Source organism: Branchiostoma lanceolatum, chromosome 14 (assembly GCF_035083965.1).
Source record: "Branchiostoma lanceolatum isolate klBraLanc5 chromosome 14, klBraLanc5.hap2, whole genome shotgun sequence".
NCBI classification, from domain to species: Eukaryota; Metazoa; Chordata; class Leptocardii; order Amphioxiformes; family Branchiostomatidae; genus Branchiostoma; species Branchiostoma lanceolatum.
In genome coordinates this window covers 2,420,001-2,441,732 of record NC_089735.1, presented here as the reverse complement: position 1 = coordinate 2,441,732, position 21,732 = coordinate 2,420,001, and the positions used below count along the sequence as shown (strand labels likewise).

General features: G+C 45.2%; 2 protein-coding genes across 2 annotated transcripts in view; both read right to left on the bottom strand.

The window, feature by feature from the left end:
- The window catches only part of LOC136448188 (nucleolar protein dao-5-like), a 33,992-nt gene extending 32,001 nt beyond the window's left edge, over positions 1-1,991 (bottom strand). The window contains exon 1 of the mRNA XM_066447390.1: positions 1,002-1,991. The gene's annotated coding sequence lies outside the window, so the exon portion shown is untranslated. The remainder of the gene's footprint in view (positions 1-1,001) is intronic.
- A 1,377-nt stretch (positions 1,992-3,368) lies between these two features.
- Positions 3,369-21,732, bottom strand: part of LOC136448397 (putative ammonium transporter 1) — a 24,394-nt gene continuing 6,030 nt past the window's right edge. Inside the window, exons 3-14 of the mRNA XM_066447846.1 lie at positions 17,420-17,509; positions 15,923-16,059; positions 15,550-15,646; positions 14,517-14,599; positions 13,237-13,368; positions 12,375-12,516; positions 11,183-11,274; positions 8,661-8,799; positions 7,950-8,044; positions 7,117-7,243; positions 6,060-6,245; positions 3,369-5,106 (exon numbers count right to left, since the gene is read on the bottom strand). Coding sequence (XP_066303943.1) covers positions 4,985-5,106; positions 6,060-6,245; positions 7,117-7,243; positions 7,950-8,044; positions 8,661-8,799; positions 11,183-11,274; positions 12,375-12,516; positions 13,237-13,368; positions 14,517-14,599; positions 15,550-15,646; positions 15,923-16,059; positions 17,420-17,509 — 1,442 coding nt within the window. The 3' untranslated portion in view covers positions 3,369-4,984. The remainder of the gene's footprint in view (positions 5,107-6,059; positions 6,246-7,116; positions 7,244-7,949; positions 8,045-8,660; positions 8,800-11,182; positions 11,275-12,374; positions 12,517-13,236; positions 13,369-14,516; positions 14,600-15,549; positions 15,647-15,922; positions 16,060-17,419; positions 17,510-21,732) is intronic.

Sequence of the window (21,732 nt, the reverse complement as noted above, 5' to 3'; positions counted from 1 at the left end):
ATGAGGCACGATTGACCGACTGATGTGAAAATATCGTGACCAGGATTTATTGGCTTGACTTAGGCCCGATTCAGTACACACGCGTTTTTGAGTCGACTGGGAGCCGATCAAATAGCGTGCTCTGTTCCCGAGTTATAAGTTTTTAAGATTTTAAGGGCTAAGCCCAAGCCTAACCCTACCTTTTTTGAAAATGTCTTCAAATGGGTCAAGCTTTGGGCTCATTCGAAAGGTCTCTTGGCGTGTCGACTCAGGGCTGGGCAAGGAGAACCCTAGGCCCCGGCACTCTAAACGTCGCCAGGGGACCCTGCCCTACAACACTTACTCTCTGCCCCAAGAGATACTTAGTATCACTGTAACATCACGACAACAGCATGTCCAGAACACGGGATCTCAAAACCGGAAGTTCCGCAGCAGTACCCTAGAAAGCCGCTAGGGAGGCAATTATTGAAATCGACCTTTGTTTTCCCGACGCCAACCCACCTACCAAATATCATAAGGGGCCCATCCATGATTCCTCGAGTTTTGCTGTCCACAGACAGACGGCACCTAAACATAACCTACTTGGCGAAGGTAATTAATGACCACCGTGCCGTAACCATGGATCATCCCACCCCCACCTGTTGGCACTATGTCTGGTTAAACCACTGTAGCGACTACTGTGGCGTTTTGACACTTAAGTACAAACCGATACAGGCGTGGGTTAAGCGTGGATCTGTGTAAAAACTTACAGAAGTTTTAATAGGGGCCTCTTCGTGACAGAGTTTTAACAACGCCTGGAGTTGGATATGCAGAGATAAGGTGTGGTACAACCGGCCGACGCCGCGTACCTGCGACGCTGATGTGTTACGCAGAAGGGCGGCCATACCGGCTGGTAAAGACACATAGAAACACGGATTTATAGAATAGGGATACAAGTACAGGTACAGACCCCCCCCCCCCTCTCCCTCGGTTCACAAAGTACACGGAGACACCAGAAGAACGACACAACAATTAACACTTACCTATCAAAACTCCAGGCCTGTTGTAGCCGGTAGAACAAATCCTTACAACACGGAGTCCCGTGGTTTTGGTTCTTCCACAAACTGTTGTCGAGCGTTAATCTGTCAAAAATCCCGGCTACAAATCCAAAGGCTGTGATTTAGGACGACTTCCGTCGTCTCACACGCAGGTGGAAATACAAAGGTGTGTCCGTAAGGTGTTTCCCTGTCGCCTCACCTGGAGACGAACATGGCCGCCCAGGATCGCGTTACCCCTTCGATTCTTCAGACCCTCGTCGTTGATCCGTCACGGGGTCCACCGGCGCTCCGGGGTGTCAGGTTCGGGAGGGGGCTGACAGCTACACCGTCCGATCGTCTGTCTCCCTTCGGTGGGACAACAAACGGTTGTGTACTCACGCGAGGGAGTTTCCCGTGTCTTCGCTCGCGCAATCTTTATGGAGAAAGAAAGAAGAAACTTCTAGGTTGTCACGAAATCTTCCCGCTGGGTAAGCAACATACGAAATCCGCAGCGTTTAAAGTGTTGCTTCTAGTCCTCCTCAAGTGTGGAGGGACTCTTGCTATTGACAGAAGCACAGAGATCTAGAAGCACGACGTTTTAGTGAGAGATGCGTCGATATATTCCTCAGCTCCCGTGGTGGCGCAACAACTCCCCTGCGCTGGAACACTTCAGGCGAAACTGTCAAATAAAATCTCAACCCGAACAAAAGACGGCCTAGTTATCCGCTGCCCTGTCTGCAGTCGGCCAGCAAACGGCACGCTTGTGGGACACGGTTTGGGGAAGATCTGGGCTCCACCGAACCTCCAAACTCGCAGTTTTCATTCCCAGGTGACGTGGGGACGTAAAGGTGAGGCGTCCTGTGGTCGCACAGGTATGGGAACGTCGCTGTGCGCGGCCAGGTGAGAGGATTCTGGGCGTGGGTCCCGATGACACACACCTGAGTTCTGCCCGCAGGTAGAGCGCGGCATACCTGGCATACCTGCACGGTGTGTCCGGCAAGTCGGGACGTACCACTCTGCCGCCTCACGGGGGTGCTGTAAACAGTACAAATAATCTAACAAACTAAACAAACAAACCTGTTCGTAATAGCTCTTTTAGGTGACGTAATATTCTGTCAAAGGTCGTCCTGTTAACCCCTGACCTCTCCGGCCACCTGCAGAAATGCGGTGTTACAAGACGTTTACATGCCGGACTGAGGTGGCGTTTTGGTCTAAGACTACTAGGTCAGAGGTCAAGGTCGATGGAATTCTGTTTCAGCGAGACTTCTACTAGACATTTTCGTCCTCTTGCCTGATATCCATGGCCTATGATCTATACCCTGTTTTCCTCCAAAATCTTACTAGAAACAGCAAAGAAAACTATTACGTACCACTGGGCCGTAATCACAAGGCTGATACTGGCACGAAACGTATGCTATCTGTTATATAGATTAGGTCTATGATGGGCAAGTCAGAAAGGGAAGAGAGGTCGGAATTACGTTTAAATTAGGTATCTGTTCATTTACCATTCACAAGTTTTGAGTGTCTTGTCAAATATCCATTTTTCTACCATGTACAAGTGGCGGTGAGAATATAAGTTGTGTACAACTTGAGTCCGTCGTCACTCTGTCTTCGTCCATTTATTTGTATTATTTGATGATTCTTTGAATAAAATAAGAAATAAAAAAAAGACGAGGATACAGTCCACTAAGACCCTAGCTCTCTCGCCACGTACGCGTATACAGTAATCCCCAAACAAATTAATCTATTCGATCGGGGTTATTTTGTTGGATTTGCCGCCTGTGTTTCTATGTTGTTGCTGTTGTTGTTTTAATCCTGCGCGCTTTCCGCAGCGCAGCGCCTCCCGTCTGTCTTATCTGCAGTTAACTTAGGGACCGCAAGGTGGCGCTGGGTGATGCCATTGATCCACCATGTCAACGTAGAACTAGAAGGCCTCGTTTTCCACTGACAGAACAAGACTTCGTGGCGTTGTGCTGGCATAATGTTTGGGTGTTTGATCAGAGGTACTCGGTTCGATTCCCCTGACATGCCACCGATGTTGTGCCCTTGACCATGGGAAAGGCACTTTCCTCACTTCACGCAGGAAGAAATGTGTACCTAGCTTCGGATAGGGACGTCCCCCGGATAGATAGATAGATAGATAGATAGATAGATAGATAGATAGATAGATAGATAGATAGATAGATGGTGAAGAAGAACCTTCAATTTGAGTCCGGTAGCCTAGCCACTCGGCCATCCGACGCCACCATACGCAACTATGCTGTATGTTTGTGTATTCATGTAGTTACTGAATAAAGTTTTTCTATGAATAATTTAAAAGATAAACAAAAATACGCAACTATGTCGAAATAAAACACCAAAGTGTCAAGCGGGTTCAATCATTGCTACAACTTTATTGTAAAATTACAGAAAATACTTTCCCCGTGAACGATGAATTATGCTAATAATTCCCTATGAACCTTAAGCCCTCATTTTATGGTCACAATTTTTTAACCAACATGTATTACAGAAGTAGTTTAGTCCACCGTTCCACATGTTACCATTATCATCTTGCATAGCACTGTACTTATCCTTTTTTCTAAAAACCGGTACATGTTGCAATTAGCCCTCGATCAAGAACTTGCAAATATAACTGATTGATTGAAATTATGAGTCATAATTCTTTAAAGTAGACGGCGGTGATGAAATTGCAATGTCAAGCTGGGACGCTGAATTGTGCATTTAACATACATGAAATAGAGTAGTTATCACAAGTCGACTTGATGGTTTCGTACAAATGTTCTCCTCGACGTCTATTTATTCATTGCAATTGATATTGTTATTTGTACATTTTCATCTCACTATTTATGTCTGTATTGTGTAAGTTGTCCAGAGGAGAAACTGGTAAAGGTGATTTTGATATACATCACATGTTTTGTCTCCCCCTCCATTAATTGTAATGGTGAAGCAAAATAAAGAAATAACAAAAAGTATTGAACCATGGACCAGTAACGGAAATAACTAAAGTACATCTAAAGTACAATTATAGAAACTTAAACGAATTATTGAAAAATCATAAGATAGAATGAATAGTGTAGAGGTGATAGAGGCTTAACAACAGACGTATCTAGTCAAAAGGTAGATGAAATATATGCACAAATACTGCGGCTTAGCTATATAATTTATGCGGCTCAAACCGACTCCCAGAGATATTGATAAAAATTGCAAAATAAGAAGGTATCAATCTACATGTATTCAATAATCTTATCATTAACACCTTTATAGTGTTGTAAACAAGGTTTCACAATCTATTCTTCTACAGGTACGCTATATACTGTTACCTCTTCGATGAATTGCTAGCTACGCCAAGTAGTCACAGAGAACAATGCCATGGAATGTTTTGCATGCTTAAAGCGCCTTTGTTTAGGTCATGAGGTAAATCGAAACTAAATTCAGAACCATTTCCATTTCCATGATATGCAGAAAGTAGCTAAAAGTAGTGAGTATTACCCTGTTCCTCTCTGTGCAGACAGTCGTGTATGTGATTTTCGCATGTAGGTGTCCTGCAGGACACGTGATGCTCACATGTAGGCGTCCTGCAGGACACGTGATGCTAACATATAGGTGTCCTGCAGGACACGTGATGCTCGCATGTAGGTGTCCTGCAGGACACGTGATGCTCACATGTTGGTGTCCTGCAGAAGACGTGATGCTCACATGTAGGTGTCCTGCAGGACACGTGATGCTCGCATGTAGGTGTCCTGCAGGACACGTGATGCTCACATGTAGGTGTCCTGCAGGACACGTGATGCTCGCATGTAGGTGTCCTGCAGGACACGTGATGCTCACATGTAGGTGTCCTGCAGGACACGTGATGCTCACATGTAGGTGTCCTGCAGGACACGTGATGCTCACATGTAGGTGTCCTGCAGGACACGTGATGCTCACATGTTGGTGTCCTGCAGAAGACGTGATGCTCACATGTAGGTGTCCTGCAGGACACGTGATGCTCACATGTAGGTGTCCTCCACGACAGCGCCATGGTTGAAGTAGGTGACTGGAGGCACCGAGCTGGGGTTGTACACGTGACGTCCGCTGCTGCGCGAAGGAGGACGAGATACTGGACGAGGTCCTGAGGACGTGAAGGGAAGAATCAAGTTCAATTCCTACTTTTTCCCCAATCCCTGCCATGTACTGATCACGGCCACTTGTGGCACATGTCTGGAATTGTTACATGCAGGTTGATACCAATTAAACTGAAACTAAACTGAAACTGAAACAACCAGAAAGCAGTACGTAATCAGAAAACAAACTGGCGTTATCAAAACTCCACGCCTGCTGTGAAAGATAAAGTTACACGTAACGTTAATATGAATGCTTTTGGAGTTCTCAAATTATTTATAAGGACGTGTCTGGAAAGCAGCCTTCTAGTTGTCAGATATTGTATACTTGTACCCTCCTATGTGAATAATAACTAGCAGTTGATAATTTCCCCATCTACAGTCTACATCATTAGTTCAAGTGACATTGATTCCTGGTTTTCCTCTAAGTCTCAGCTTTAGTGTGTTCAATGAAACATTTCGCCATTGGGTAAAACGACCGGACATCCGCCTTCATGAATGTTTGTTGTCATATCGAATCATTTGTTTCTAGCATATTTATTAGTTCATTCATTATATATATATTTCGTTATAACTTAGTTCATACTGTTTGTTACAAGTTTGTATTCTGATCTTTTCACTTGTATGTCTTGTGCATGTATGTTTTAGTGGTGGCGTTAATATAATAAGAGTGCGTCACCACTCATCATCATCATCATCGGTCGACGTGCTTACGCACCGTCGGGGTTATACCGCGCCCCTTACGGGGAGACATACCCAATCGTTGGCTGATACGAGACGGGGATGCGCCAGTTCTCCCGTCCGGGTAAATGGTGTAAATCACTGTATGGCTGATACGAGATGGAGGTTCGCCAGGCCCCCATCCGGGTGATTTGTAGTGAATTACCCGGATGAAGGCGTCACGACTACGTCTGCAATGTTCTTCACTTGAATGAAAAAAAAGGACATTGAAGTGCGGACTAACCATTGTTCATTTTGAGGTACACTGGCTGCGGGAATCGGTCCGGCGCGCCGTCCGGTCCATACGGGCGGGCCGGCTTGCCGTCCGGCCCGTACAGGTCGGGGCTGTGGTCCGGCGGCATGATGGTCCACCCGTGCCCGTAACTCTCGGTCGGGTAGGCCGGCTCGCCGTGCTTAGGGATGTCAAGGCCTGTAAAATAGCAGGCGAGTCATTTTTCAACTCTTCACTTAAGAACGGGGAAACTGTATCGAACGCTACAAAAAGAGGCTTGAAAAGTAGCAGGTGAGTCATTTAAGATTTTTCAAATGTCCACTTAAGAACGGGGAAACTGTATCGAACACGTTGTTACACTACAAAAAGAGGCTTCTCTTTCAATTCAAAGGGGATGGACATTTAACTAAATGCACTCTTGTTACTTCATTCTTCTTCAGAAAAAAAGATCAATTACTTCTGTGACGTGACCTCCCGAACACGTGACACTCGTGATGGATCAAAGCCTCAAAGGTGACTTGAAGTCTACATCACCCCCGTCTGACCCATCGAAGTCACGTGTCCGCCATTATTGCTTACGCTAAAGCACGTCATCCATATGGTCAAAAATCATTTTTATAACTCATTCACAACCAACTATCAACATTCAGCACAACTACAGTTCTTTTTTTATCTACTAATGCGAAAACTATGGAAATTCAAAATGCCGATTTATGCTTCAGTCACATTGGAAAAAGTGGCCCCTCCAGATAGTCCACTCCGGATAGCTGACGGGCTGCTTTTTTTCGCCTTTGGGAGTGACCCCTCCGTGGTCCCGTGGGACACCCTGTGGCTACCGGGCTACTTTTGGGCGCGGCCGGGCCCCGCGGTGACTTTGACTTGGACTTAAAATCAACCGGGGACCCTGAGCTTATCGTACGAACACCCCTGTACCTGGCAGTTCACCGGGACAAATTTGCGGCTTCGGGGCCCAGCCGGGACTACACCCCCTTCGGGCACCGGAGCAAACGTGACCGAAGCATCGGCCAAGGAGGAAACCTTAAGATCCGAACGAAGAAACGAACGTTACCCCTGAGTTCAATCTCGGGCGGCACCCTGAGGATGCCGAACGCCTTGAGTGTGCCGAACATGAGTCCGGACACCAGCACGCACCACGCCATGATCACCACGGCTCCCAGCAGGTTCCAACCGAACAGCTGAGGGAGAAGAGAGACAGAGAAACAAGAGGTAATTTTCCTAACGTAACACACACACACAGACAACCACACACAAACACACATAAACACACACACACACAAACACACTCTCACACACACACAAACACACACACAAAAAAAGACAACCACACACACGCACACACACACACGTGCACACAAACAGACGCACACACACCACCTTAACACAAACGCGCGCGCGCGCACACACACCACACACACACACATGCACACAAACAGACGCACACACACCACATCAACATAAACGCGCGCGCGCGCACACACACCACACACACACACACATGCACACAAACACACACACATACACTAGTCATAAGCCAAATTAAAACAGCCCCGTCCAATTTTGCAAAGTTAAGACCCTCTTGTCTGGGGCAATTTTTTCTCAGCCCCTTGAATACTTAGTAGTTGTTGAGACCAAGTTTGACAGTATTTCGCTCGTTCTTATACCCCCATTCCACTTGGATGGCGCTCTCGCCGCGCTCTCTGCGACCTAAAACTTAACAGAGCGTTCAACGAATTTCATAGATGAAAAAAACAATCTCTTTCGCTTTGTGTGCTTTATTGTCTTTTCAATCATACCAATTATGACGTCAAGGGTTACACAAATCCGGTTTAGGTCGCAGTGAGAGCGCAGAGCGATCGCCGTCTAGTGGAATGGGGGCCTTACCAGGAGGGCATATTGCTTGTCTTCTGCCACGAGTCCGACATCGCTGGCCAGGATTGGCGCGGCCAGGACACCCCACAGTCCGGCTCCCAGGTGAACTGAGGACGTACGTGGAAGGGACAGAATTTAGTTGAACACTTTCTGAGAATATCTTAGACTATGTATATGTTGGAAATCCTGAAGAAGTGTAGCCTCCTTCTCAGACTTCCTAGAACGGCGGCATATGTTGGGGGGTGGGGGGGGGGGTGGCGCACACAAGGGAGTTATGTAGCTGAGGGGTGACCGCCATCTTATTTAGGTTACACAACTCCCTTGCTTGCGCCCCCCCCCCCCCCCCCCCCCCAATATACAGTATACGCCGCCGTTCTAGGAAGTCTGCGAAGGAGGCTAGAGAAGTGTGTGTGTGTCCGGCTTTTGGTAGTCAACTAAGGAACCTCTGTAATAATAGTCGTGAATATTTAGTGACAATTTGGTACATGGTTAGGTGATGGGAAGACGAAGGTGATGTTCATTTTGGGCCCCCTGGTATGTTACATTGTTTCAGAAGAGTTGAATTTCGAAAGGAAAAAAATATATTTTTTCTATATCTTTTTTTATGATTCACTGTAAATGTGTGTATGGTTGCAACAAACGATGTACTGAAGCAGTAGTGAAGATTTCACCAGGCAACATAAATAAACAAACAAACAAAACTTGTCACGGCAACGTCGGTACCTGCTACGGCGTCCAGAGGGTCATCCACCCCCAGCTTGACCACGAGTTTGGACCATGCGCAGTAGACAAACCCGGCCACCACCCCGATGACCAGCGCGCCCCAGGAGTAGGCCGAGTCCGCCGCAGCACAGATGGCAACCTGTAGCCGGACAATGCAGTCTGATCTGTTAAAGGCAACCTAAGCAATATTAGGGCGCTGAAAGTCATATATTCAAAATCAATTTTTTTTCTGATTTCTATCCGTAGTAAGTTTAGATAACACTATACCATCACATATCGACCATCATGGAGCAAAAATGTGATGTCGTTGTGTGGTGGGAACTCCTTGAAAATCTGAGCACTTGGAGGCCAGCCATCATTTCAAATCTTCCGAACATGCACGATTCTGACCGATAAGTCCCGAACGCAGCCGAAGAAATAATCACGTGGTCATGGCTCAATGTCCTTGAACATTGTGACGTCACGCTGCCGGAACTTACCGAAAATTGTCGACAGAAAACGGTTACGGCTAGATTCTGGGCTGATTTTTTGGGGGACCCAATAAATAAGATACTCCTTTTGTGGCTTGCTTCTGTGCTATTTTTAAATGCCCAAAGTCTGAAATAATGATGCAGATGTGCTGATATGGGGAAGCAAATGTCAATTTCAACCTCACAAAACAGAAATGTTTTCCCCAGAATATTTCACGTTTTACCCCCTGAAATCGCTTAGGGCACCTTTAAGGCCGCTCTCACTGGACCTAGTCTCTACCAGACTAACCGCGTCGGCTATAGAGAGAACATTTGCCGGGGGACTTTGGCCATGGAGGGTTTTATTCGCAGGGTTGCATATTTGCCCTATCTCCATAGCCGACCCCTTCATACAGTTGACTCTATTTGGCCAATTTCTACTATTTTCCCAGCGACCCGCAGAGGCTGGTAGAGTCTACATTGGACCCGCGGCAAGCTTGCAGCGTCGCTGCGGCCGATCGAACTGACAAAGCACTCAACGAATTTCATTGACAAAAAACGGATCTTTATAAGCCTTGTGTGTTTTGTTGTCTTTTTTGGTCATACTTGTACTTTTTGAACGGTATTCCCATTATAAAGTCAAGGGTAACACAAGTCCAGTTTAGTACGCAGCGACGCCGCCAGCGTGCCGCGGGTCCAGTGAGAGGGAGGCTTTACTGAGTCTACAAGTAATAACTTCCAGAACGGATGCAGTCTTCGCTTTATGGGGATATAAAGTCTAGTAACATAATATAAAGTCTAGTAAAAAAGATACGTCCAAACAGATCTCCAACCTAACGTCACCCAGTATAATGCACTCCTGTATATCTAAACTGTGCATACCAGGGGGGTGCTGCACTAGAGATCTCTCAAACCCACTGTTTTTCAAAGTGGCGGATGTATGTAACCCGTCGGATTAATGTTATAATATGGAGGTTAGCAGTTTGGGAGGGGGATCCAAGATGGCTACCCGTTATTCGGAGCGCACGAACAATGCTTCTAAGCATTTGAGGAACTTCTTGTCGTCTCGCTCTTATGTATAGCTCTAGATATGGGGAGAGAAAAAAAAAAGTTGCTGTAGACATAAATAAGTTTTTCCTCATATGGGTCTATGAACAACGTCGCCGGGACGCCCAATTGCGTGATAGTCACGTGAATGCTCATGCACCATGTTTAGATCATACATTGTAGTTACCTACTCCCTAAGCAGATATTGGGTTTCGGCTTGTTTTTGACGTCTTCTTAGACATTTTTGTCGTGCTTTCTATTTTGTCACGGTTTCGCTATGTTGGTGACATAAAGAAACCGTGACAAAATAGAAATCCCGACAAAAATGTCTAAGAAGACGTCAAAAACAAGCCGAACCCCAACCTCTGCCTGAAAACAGTCCCCTTCCACAAGGACTGCTACAGATATTCTTATTTCCCAAGAACTGCCACAGATTAGAACCCTTTACCGTACTCCGTAACACGAGAGCAAAATCTGGAGGAGTTCAGAGAGGAAGTCGCAAGCCACATGAGGAAGCGCCAATAAGTGCAGTAAAACGCCTGAATGCTTTACTTTTTTAGATTTACTACATTTTGTGGAAGGATTGACATAACAGGTGAATTATCACATTTTCAAGATGTCATCCCAGACCGGACTGTAAGGTTTGGACCATCGCACACCGGGGCATGCCCCTACTCTTTTTCGAAAGGTGTGGTGGGTTCTTTAACGTGCGCGGGGTGTGGCTCTCCCCAAACACGGGACCTCCATTTGACGTCCTATCCGAGGGACGTCCCTACCCCTAGATGAGCTAGGCACTCATTTACACTTGAGTGAAGTGAGGAAAGTCGTGTTAAGTGCCTTTCCCAAGGGCACAACGTCGGGGTGCAAGTTCGGACATGTCTCTGGGCACAACCCTGGATTAGATCCCTTGTCCCATTGTTTGACAGCCGCGCGCTCTACGCTTGCGCCACACGACGCCACGCTTTACCTCAACTAAGGGGTGTTCTTTAGTACGCAAACAAGAACAAGGGAGTAGATGATACCCACCATGCCTGACAGGGCGCCGTTGATGGAGGTCAGCAAGCTCCAGTTCACCCCGCCCAGCAGTCCGGACCGTTTCACCATCATGGCCACAAGCCCTGGAGTATGGAAACACGTATGTAGGTTAGTTGTAAAATCACCAAGCAACAGATGATCTTCCTGGGTCACGTCTCCAGGGAGGTTCCTAGAACTTCCTACTCAGGACGCCATCAAACTGATTTCATCAGAACCCAACCCGTCATGGAAGCGACCTAGAGGTCGCCCTAGAGGAAGATGGGAAGACCAGATCTTTAACACACTCCAGGGGCTGGGAGTCACCAGAAACAACTGGAAGGTCTATGCCGAGAGTAGACCAGACTGGCGAGCCCTATGCATGTCTGCAGCCGCCATGCATCAGACTCTGATACCTGCGAACGATTGATATAGGCAGACCGCGAAATGCGTGTGTCGGCTAGGTATGGATTGATGAACCTGGGTACCATCCTCCTTAGTTTCCACCAGCTGGTTCTCCTTTTTGTATTGCTTATCACGTTTATGGAACATGTATTACGTGATACACAGGAAACTAAGTTTACATCAATTGTTTGCGTCAGAGATGATTCTATTTCTTTTTAGAAAAGAGCTAGATATGTATAAATGAATATGACAGTCGTCTAGGTTGTGCGTAATATTTCCAACGCAGGAAGATGAAGCCTTGCGTTTATTCAACAACCAAGGTGTTGGGCTCCTTCATACAAGATTTCAAGGCTCTGGACATCACTGGCCTTTCTAGATTAGATGCCAGACGTGACGAACTGTGCCTAAAGTTTGCTCGGTCTCTCATAGGTAGTAACAGATACCGTGCTTGGCTACCATCACGAAGGGCGGATGTCCACAACAGAACACTCAGAAACAGTACCAATCTATCACAGTTTAAGTGTCGTACACAGCGCATGGCAAACAGTACACTACCATATTGCGTTCGTCTTTTAAACGACTGCTGCTAAATGTCTGTATATGTTGGTGTTTTAGATAGACTTAACGTAAACGTATAATCTTATTGAAACACTTTTATTCAATGTGTAATGCCTTTTAAGTCCTGAGAACATGTAAAGGCATTTGTGCAAAGGCTGCAATTCAGCACTTGTGCTGCAATGGCTTTTTTAATATGAAATAATAAACCATTTCTCTCTCTCAAGACTAGTACTGAATACCTCACCTCCAGCTGCCCCCGACACGAGAGTGTTGACCATGGCGTTGGAGACGACCTGCCCGTCCCCCGCGCCGGAGATGGACGCCTGAGACCCGCCGTTGAAGGCCAGGAACCCGAAGAACAGGATAAAGGCACCGAGGGCGACCAGCTGCAGACATGACAGGACGGTATAGACAGATATTTAATAATAATAATAATAATAATAATAATAATAATAGTAATAATAATAATAATAATAATAATAATAATAATAATAATAATAATAATAATAATAATGATAATAATAATAATAATAATAACAATAATAATAATAATAATAATAATAATAATAATGTTTTTTATTGGTCAGAAATTACTCGCAATGGCAGCCTTTCTAGCGCTGAATTGATGCAGGGTATTACAGGTTTCACACACTACACAACATATGTAATATATTATCCACACTTGCATTTTGTGGAACTGTCGCAAGGGTCTGGGCGGCTGCCATTCGGCGCAACCAGGTGACCTCAATACGACTTTCCCCAACCGAAGTCAGGTGATTGCATTAAATTTGCATTTGTCCTTAAGAGACACGATGTCCTGTGGCAGAGAGTTCCAGAGTTTAACGGTGGCTGGGAGGAGGGTTCTTCTGTGGGACGTTGTGGACGACTTGACGGGTTCCAGAGCGTTGACGCCTTAGACGTCAAGTAGTGTTCAAAAAGTCGTAATGCTTCTTAACCAAGTGCGTCATGGCAGTGCTAAAGCACATAAGGATGGTGAGTATGAAAATACATATAATATGCTATTGCTGTCACAAAAGCGGTTGCGACAGGTAAGTAGTATATAAATCTAAGACTTTCGGAGAAAAGTTAACGTTAGTGGTTCTTACCGGTACGGTGTGTCCAGAGATCTGTACCGCCTGCCCGTCCTTGAAGCGACCGATGCGCGGGCCCAGTAACTTCGCCCCCACAAATGCAGTGGTCCCGCCCACCACATGAACAACTCCGCTTCCCGCAAAATCCTGTGGAATATAACAGCGGGAAATATGCTGTTGTTATCGCTCATATCAATAGCTTTTTACGAAGTAAGTTTCAATGTTTTGATTATGGTTCCAATGGTTATACAAGGGTAGATCATAGTCATTGATAATCTTCACGATCTTACGATCACAAACACCTATTATTATATCAATTCAGAAAATCATGTATACATTAGTTAAGCCCCGGTCATTGGAAATACAGTTACACATAGCCGAACATGGCCTCTCTGCCTTCCCCCAACCATGGTTGGGAGTGGTTCGGGAGCTAGGTCGGCTATGAGTTTTCAAAACATTCGGCTGTGGACGGGAGGTCTGGAATAGGTTGGCCGTTGGTTGGCTGTTGGTTGGGAGTAAGTCAGCACTGGTCAGGGTGTGTTTAGGAGTCAAATTTGACTCTTAAGGTCTCATTCATGAGTTTTTTCGCCCCATAGGCATACATGTTATATTACGTGTTTTACATGGGTGTTCGTAATAAAGCTATAGAAAATGCTATGTTATTCAATCTATATTGAGAACATTTACCCTAGATCATGCAAAAACATTGCCAACTGTTTCACTACATACAATCTCTTTTTATAGCAATTACAAACTGCACTTAGCTACACCGCCAAAAAGGCACTTTTCCAGCTGAAAGCGCATGGCCGCATCACCCACAATGCCGGGCTGTGCACGTCCGACCTCGCGTGCGGCTGCCGAACTTTGCCTGCTAATTTTCTTCAGTTACAACCAAGCTTTTATCAGTTTGACGTTTAAGATCAGTTGGGCTGGCTAAAAGGGAATTTCCCATCGATATAAACACACGTTCATGCAGCCGTTCATTTTTTTGGGGTACGGATTCTTTCAGGGAACAAACTCGGAGTAATACAGGAATGAGACCTTAATCTAAAACTGGTCAGGCTGCTCCCGACCTACCGCCAACCTTGGTTGTCTGATGGTCGGGAGCCATGTTCGGCTATGTGTAACCGGGTCTTCACACTTGTCTCCATGCTCATTCTCACTGATGAAGGGTACTAACAGTATTGGGCGTCTGACTCTGAAGAGAATTCACCCAGCTGTTTGGTCTATTCTGTATTGTACATGTGTCATACATACTTATTCACAGATAGGTAGAATTATCAGTGAACTCCTACCTTGTAAACTATGCCGTTGGGCCCGTTAGCCAGCCAGCCTACGTCAGACCACGCCCAGTGCGTCACCACCGGGTACATGAACCCTGTGGAGTCATGATCATAACAGTACATTTGTATCTGTAGTAATACATTAGTAAAAACGCCCCTGCAGTTCCAGTGCAAGCTGCTTTGGGCCCAAACCTGTACCACTAATTCCTTACATCACAAGCTATCTGACAGCAAAAAATTAAAACCAGAGGAGGTCCAGGTAAAAAGAAACAAAAGCCGGAAGTTCTGCTGCAGTGCCAAGGCACATACCAGGGGGGCCCAAAATCGACCTTGACCTTCGTCTTCCCAAGACTAATCCACATACCAAATATCATCATAATCCATTCAAATGTTCTTGCTGACTGCAATATCCGGAAACACAAACAAGCAAACACACGTTTTTCATCGAGATGACAAAACGTCGTGGAAATCTATTATGATTATCCTGTTAACATTCACAGGCCTAGTCGATCCTTGCTTAAATTCTAGACCCAACTGCCGACGAGATGAATCATTAACACTTCCTTCATCTAGAGCCAAAGAGCAAGACGTATGTAGAACCAGAAATTCGCGACAGCAATGCGAGCAAGTCCAGATACATTTCAGTTTCAAAGGAGGACATAATAAAACTCTTCCCTGGTCCTACAGCTTTAATACTTATCTACCAAAACCACACGTTCATATCTTCCTGCGTTATGATGTTTCTGAACACTGGCGCATACTAAAAAATATCAGATATACGTATCATAAGGTGGGTCCGAAAGACCTCTCGGAATCTCACTAGGGTGGTCCCAGGTTCGAATCCCCCTGGTGCCACCGATGTTGTGCCCTTGGGAAATCCACTTTATACGACTTTCCTCACTCCACCCATGTGAAAAAATGGGTATATTGTTTTATGTACGTACGTGGCACTGTTAAAATAAGTTATGAAAAACTTGAGTGCAGCGCCACGTCGGCCCTGTCTGTCAAAAAGCGAAGTAAAAAAAAGAAAAGAAAAAAATCCCACCTCCGATGACGACGCAGTAGACCAGGTAACAGACAAACTCCGTCCGCTCGGCCATTGCCCCCGACACGATGGTGGTGGCGGTGGCGCAGAACACGAACTGGAAAAACGCACACATTTAATTTGCTCGATTTACAGACAAGTTTTCAGAGTCGACTCGGGGCTGTGCGTGAGGAGCTCTGGTTGAGTTTTTCGACTATTCTATTCAATACCACTGGTGACCCGATGATCACAATGCCCTGTCAGCCTGCGAAAAAGCATTAATGATACTTTTCGACTCAAACATTACGCTACGGCTTCAAAAGAATAAGTCAATGCCTCTGAAACGTCCATAGATGTTGATGAAATCACACACAAAATAATCAAACGAACAAACCTGGAAGAGCCAGAAGGCCGGGTCGGGCGAGTACCGGAGACTCCCGGCAAAGAAGTCCGAATGCCCGATGAACGGGTTCCCGACCTGACCGAACGCAAAGGCGAAGCCGAACATCCAGTAGCACAGGCCCGTGATGACTGCACAATGGGCAAAACCGGTCGCTTTTGATTTGGGTCACACTAGGTATTTTTAACATAAGCACATAGCTTTCAACCTTTTTTGCACGGCACTGTCATATTCTCATTTGTAAATTCATTGTTATGTAACGTTGGGTAACCTAAATTCGTGGGGTACTTAAAGTCGGGATTTTTCGAAAACGGGGTATTTAGGGATATGTGCTACATGAAAAATCAGTTATAACGCCAGCAATGCAAAGCAGATAGACTAACGTATTCAGAACACTGGCTGAAAAGCTTCGATAACCATGCATTAGAAGTTGGCGACGTCAAAAACTCTCCGTCCCTTATTGACAGAGTCTGGGGGCTTCGTGGGAGAATCACCCAGCACGGTTGTTCGCTGGTTAATAAGACAAATGTCACATCTCCTGCCTGCTAAACACAATTATTTATAAGACAACTTATTACAATCTCTTTTGCTAACCTGCAACTATATTCTAAGTGTGATCAATCATCAAAACTCCTCTCTGTTGCTACAACCTACGGCACGTGTATTTTCCCGCCGCCATATTGTTAACCAGAATCCTGTTGTCAAGCAGACGACAAAGGTTTGTGAGGAACACTTTTTTGTCTAAATGCTGCGTGTGATAGTGGACTGAGGAAGATATTTTCCTCAAAGTTTGCTCCTAACACAACAAGGAACACATTGCTACGGCATCCAGCTAACATTCCATGAATTATGTAACGTTACACGTTGCCCGATGATGACGATGGGCCGACTTTGAGTGAAGTTCTACCGACTCAACACACGGGTTGTTCCCGAACTGGCCTGATGTGTGCGGTACGGCCGTTTCTTCGTGTATTTTTTTTACTTGGACACGTCTATATCCATAGCACTCTCCTCAAGCCAAGGATAGAACGAATAGCTGCTGTATAAAATGTGATTAGCGGTAAGATATTCAAGACGAATCTTCTCTCCCGAATTAATGTGCCCCCCTGTCCGACAGCACCACAATTGTGCGTGCGGCGCACGGTAGTTTCAAGTTGAAATATTATGGTGTCAGCACGACTAGAGACAAAATCTACCATATATATGATTAGTGCAAAGATAGTACATGATACTGACAGAATAATAGAAAAAAAGGATGGTTTATTGTTCTGCTAGATTGATTTCAGTCAACCATTATCGGAAAAATCCCGAATTTAGGTTACCCAACGTTATCTATTTTTTTAAAGTGTGAAATAAAATAAATAAACATTTGATCTGTGTCTGTATGATACAGATACAGAAGCTTTGTATTTCGACATGTGCAAATATAAAACATACTTAGATACATATGAAGGATATGCAGACGGAAACGACAGACGTTTCGCTACTCACATATGTCCAGCATGTTCTTGATGAGGATGTTGGTTGTGTTTTTACTCCGGACGGAGCCAGCCTCCAGAAAAGCGAAGCCGGACTGCATCACTGTGTGCACAACAGGGAAGGAAATGTCAATAAATCTTTTTAGGTTTGTAGTTGTGTCGCAGTCTCATCATAAATAGAAACAGAAAGTCATAGATAGACGCTGAAATACAAATGTTATATAAATGAAACCCTTCCAGCACTTGGTGGAGACAAAAGTGGCTCCTCTGTTGGAACGTGACAGTTGAAAGACCTTAGGAGGACGCCTATGATTCACCAAGCCCCAAGGAAGAAGCCATTAGTATTCCAAAAGACACGACGTCTTTGAGAACCTTTCACTTCGGTCTTCTGTGTGTGTATGTGTGTGTGTGTGTGTGTATGTGTGTGTGTGTGTGTGTGTGTGTGTGTGTTTGTGTGTGTGTGTGTGTTTGTGTGTGTGTATGTGTGCGTGTGTGTGTGTGTATGTATGTGTGTGTGTTCCTGTGTGTGTTCCTGTGTGCAGTTCCTGTATTTCCTGCCAGAGGGCGCCTACCGTCAAGGGGGTGGAGCCTGACCCTGACCCTCCAACCCCTTTGAGATCAGAATGTACACAGAATGTCTCATGGCAAAGTCTCAGCTTGCGCATGTGCAGTGGGTGAACAGTGGCTTTCTACAATTTGACATGCCCGAGGGGTTAAATGTGCACCCAGAGTTCATTAAGATTCCATCTTTGATAAGAACTACTTCCTTGTCGACGTTTCCTTGTTGATTTTCTTAGTCGGGATTTTCGAACCCGACTAGTCTAGATCAAGAACATCAATAACTGTCCATGGTCATATGTATATCTCCCGAGCGTCTACCAAGCTCTTAACAAGAATTTACAAATAAACTTTATTATCATTCTTAGTGCACGAGTCACATCGACGTAAGCTATAAATGCACAACATATAAATCTTTACTTCACTAGAGACAAAAGAGACTCTTTTGTTGGAAAGTGGCAGTTGAACAAAAGGCCTCAGAAGGACGCATATAATTGACCAATTAAGCCCCAGGGAAATGCCAGCAGTCTTTAAGATTCTTATCTCCCAAAAGACACGACGTCCTTCACCTAGGTCCTCTTGTTGTTGTTTTCATTGGAGTTCTGATTTTAAACCATTTCATACCTCGCATGTGTGAGGTATCTTATACGCATTAATGGTCATCAATAGCTGTTTCTATGATTTAAGGAGACTGTGGCATTTTTGTGGTGAAGCTACAGCCCCGGGGACATACTTTACGTGATGAGAGGGCAATGAGTGGTGTCAACTCGAATTTGTAACTGTCACTAGCCCAGACAGCGCCCTGTAAATCATTAATCATGCAAATCTGTATTCCTGCTGACAAACCTTGTATCAACACACAAAACAAGCACTACAAAACACATTCATGACATCTAGGGCTATATCATTAGCACCAACCAACCAACCAACAAACAAACAAACAAGCACACAGTGCTTTGTGGAAGTGGGCATTACTAAAAGACAAAAAATGACGATTCGTCAACAACAAAGTGACCGCCGACACTGACGATTCATTAGATTTTAAAAGCCCGTCAATTTAGGACCGCAAATGTCAATCTGTGTAAAAGCTACGACCACCAAACTCTGTCACAAATGGGCTAGATATCAAATCTGTACGTTATCTGCATAGACGGTATAACCACCCTTCGGCCTAACACACCGACTTCGCAGGCACGCGGCGCGACAGCAGCTAGTCATATTACACTGAACGACCTGGAAATGAGATGTTGTGAGTGAGTTTGGACTTCACTGCAACCGGATGTGCACCGAAATGGGTTTTAACACAAGAACACTAATAAAGCCACCCACCCCACCCCACACACACATGCATACCTTTCACACATGAGATCTTTATCGGGACTTTGCATGTATCTAATATCGTCATAATTGTTGGGTGTGTAACGTAGTTTTCTCTTATCTGATTTTTTATCCACGACAAGTGAATCTCAAGATGTAGTCTCCTCCCGACTAAATACGCTGGCTATAGAATAGTAAACTTTAGTTGAATTCCTAATCAAACAGGGCAACCAGGTGGTAACATTTCCTGTTCAGTTGGCTAGTTCCAAAATGTGTGTCTCTCTCTCTCTCACTTTCTCTGTGTACGCGCGTCTGTGTGTGTGTCTGTGTGTATGTGCGGCTGTGTGTGTGTGTCTGTCTGTCTGTCTGTCTGTCTCTCTCGCACTTTCTCCGTGTACGCGTGTCTGCGTGTGCGTCTCTGTGTGTGCGTCTGTGTGTGTGTGTCTCTCTGTGTGTACGCGTGACTGTGCGTGTCTGTGTGCATGCGTCTGTGTGTTTGTTTGTTTGTTTGTTTGTTTGTGCCTTTATTTATTCTCGAAACATACTCTAATCGGCCCTTAGGGCCGCTTTTCATAGAGGTCGAGATGAGGAGTGTCAAGGGGTCAACATAACAATAAATAGAAAACTAAATGTTTGGTCAAACAAGGTGAATCGAAATTATATCAATAATACAAAGAATATATAAATAGTGAAAACACAAAAATAACAAATGATAATTCGTCGAGTCATTAATCGATAAGTCGATAATCGTTCATAAGGGTCAGTTACTGAGTCCTTTAAAGGTTACAATGGAAGTTGCTGCCCTAGCGGCCTGCGATAAAGCCGGCGTCACAATTCATGCGAGCGTCGGCCGACTTTGTAGATAGCCCGACGCTCGCCGAATTTCAAAATCGCCCGAGCGCCGACCGTATTTTCCAATGAAAGTCTCGGGCGACGTCCGTCGAACACTAAAAACTAAAAATCCCCCATGAGATTGTACCATCTCTTGGACATGGACGAAGTCAGTATCAACTAACCTGGAAAAAAGGCTAATATTTGGATCAACTTTTATTTCTAAAAATCGCCCGAAGCCCGCGTAATCGACAGGACGTCGGCCGTACTTCGGCCGAAAATGCACATTTGAAGCTCGCCAAGACGTCGGCCGAGCTGAATTTCTTATTTGTGACGGGGGCTTAAGGAGTTCCATATCAGCGAACCGGAGTAGGCTAGGGACCTCCTGTAGACCTCTCTCAATGGCATCGGTACCACAAGGAGGTCTGAAGCACTGAGTCTAGTGCTCCTGGTAGCTCTGTCCCTGCAGTAGGTGAACATCCGGCGCATGTAGGACGGTAACCGATTGTTCAAGGCCTTGTGTACCAGTAGGGCTTTGTGGTGCTTAAGTGTTGACTTAACATCTTTCCATCCCGTGCGTGGACTTCTGCCGATGGAGTAAGGTACGGGGCACGTAGGATCAACTTGCCGGCTCGGTTTTGCATCCTTTGTAGTTTCTCCAGTTCCCGATCTGACGCAGAGTCCCAGACAGTACATGCATATACGATATGTGGCAGAAATATTGCTTTGTACAAAGTTAACAGAGTAGGTGTTGAAACAAAAGTGCGGACGTGCTTTAAAATGCTGAGTGATCGCCTGAGTTTGCACAAAATGGCATTTACTTGGCACTTCCAGTTAAGATGTGTGTGTGTCTGTCTGTCTGTCTCTCACTTTCTCTCTTTGTGTGTACACGTGCGTGTGTGTATGTGTGTGTGTGTGACATTGAATGTTCTGCCGGAGACGATAAGAGATAGCAGACATCACCACTTTGACGATTGGCACCCTCATACTGGCACACCGAGAACAAAAAGAATATCAAAGGCGAACGTCGACAGGGAAGTAATTCTTACCAAAGATGTTATCTTCATGAAACGATAGTATCGCATCTGAATGCACATTTAGCCCCTCAGGGTTGTCAAACTGTAGAAGGACGCCGTACAACTGTGTACCAGTCACATGGAAAATAACAGATCTACGCTCAAATACACATATATAAACCCCTTTCAACACTTTCCTTGAGACAAACGGGGCTCCTTTGTCGGAAAGTGACATTTGACAGTAGGCAAGGACGCCAATAATTGATCTAGCCTCTGTGAAATGCCACGTCTTCAAGAATGAATACTTCAAAAGAGACGAAGTCCTTGAGAACATTTCTGTACACTTCTTATTTTCATAGGTGCGTATGGGTCGAGGTCACTTTCACTCACTCACTGAACTTAAACCATAAGTCCTAAGCCTCTTATTCGAATTTTGAAACATTTACAGAAGCTTCCATGATTTATGGACTACTCGTGAGGCACTTTTGTGGCGACGCGACCCCCTACCTCTCCGGTCATGCTTCTCTTGATGCAACTTGTGTCAACTCGGATTTGTAACTGTGACTAACCGGACAGTACCCCGTTAGTCAGCAATCAAACGGTT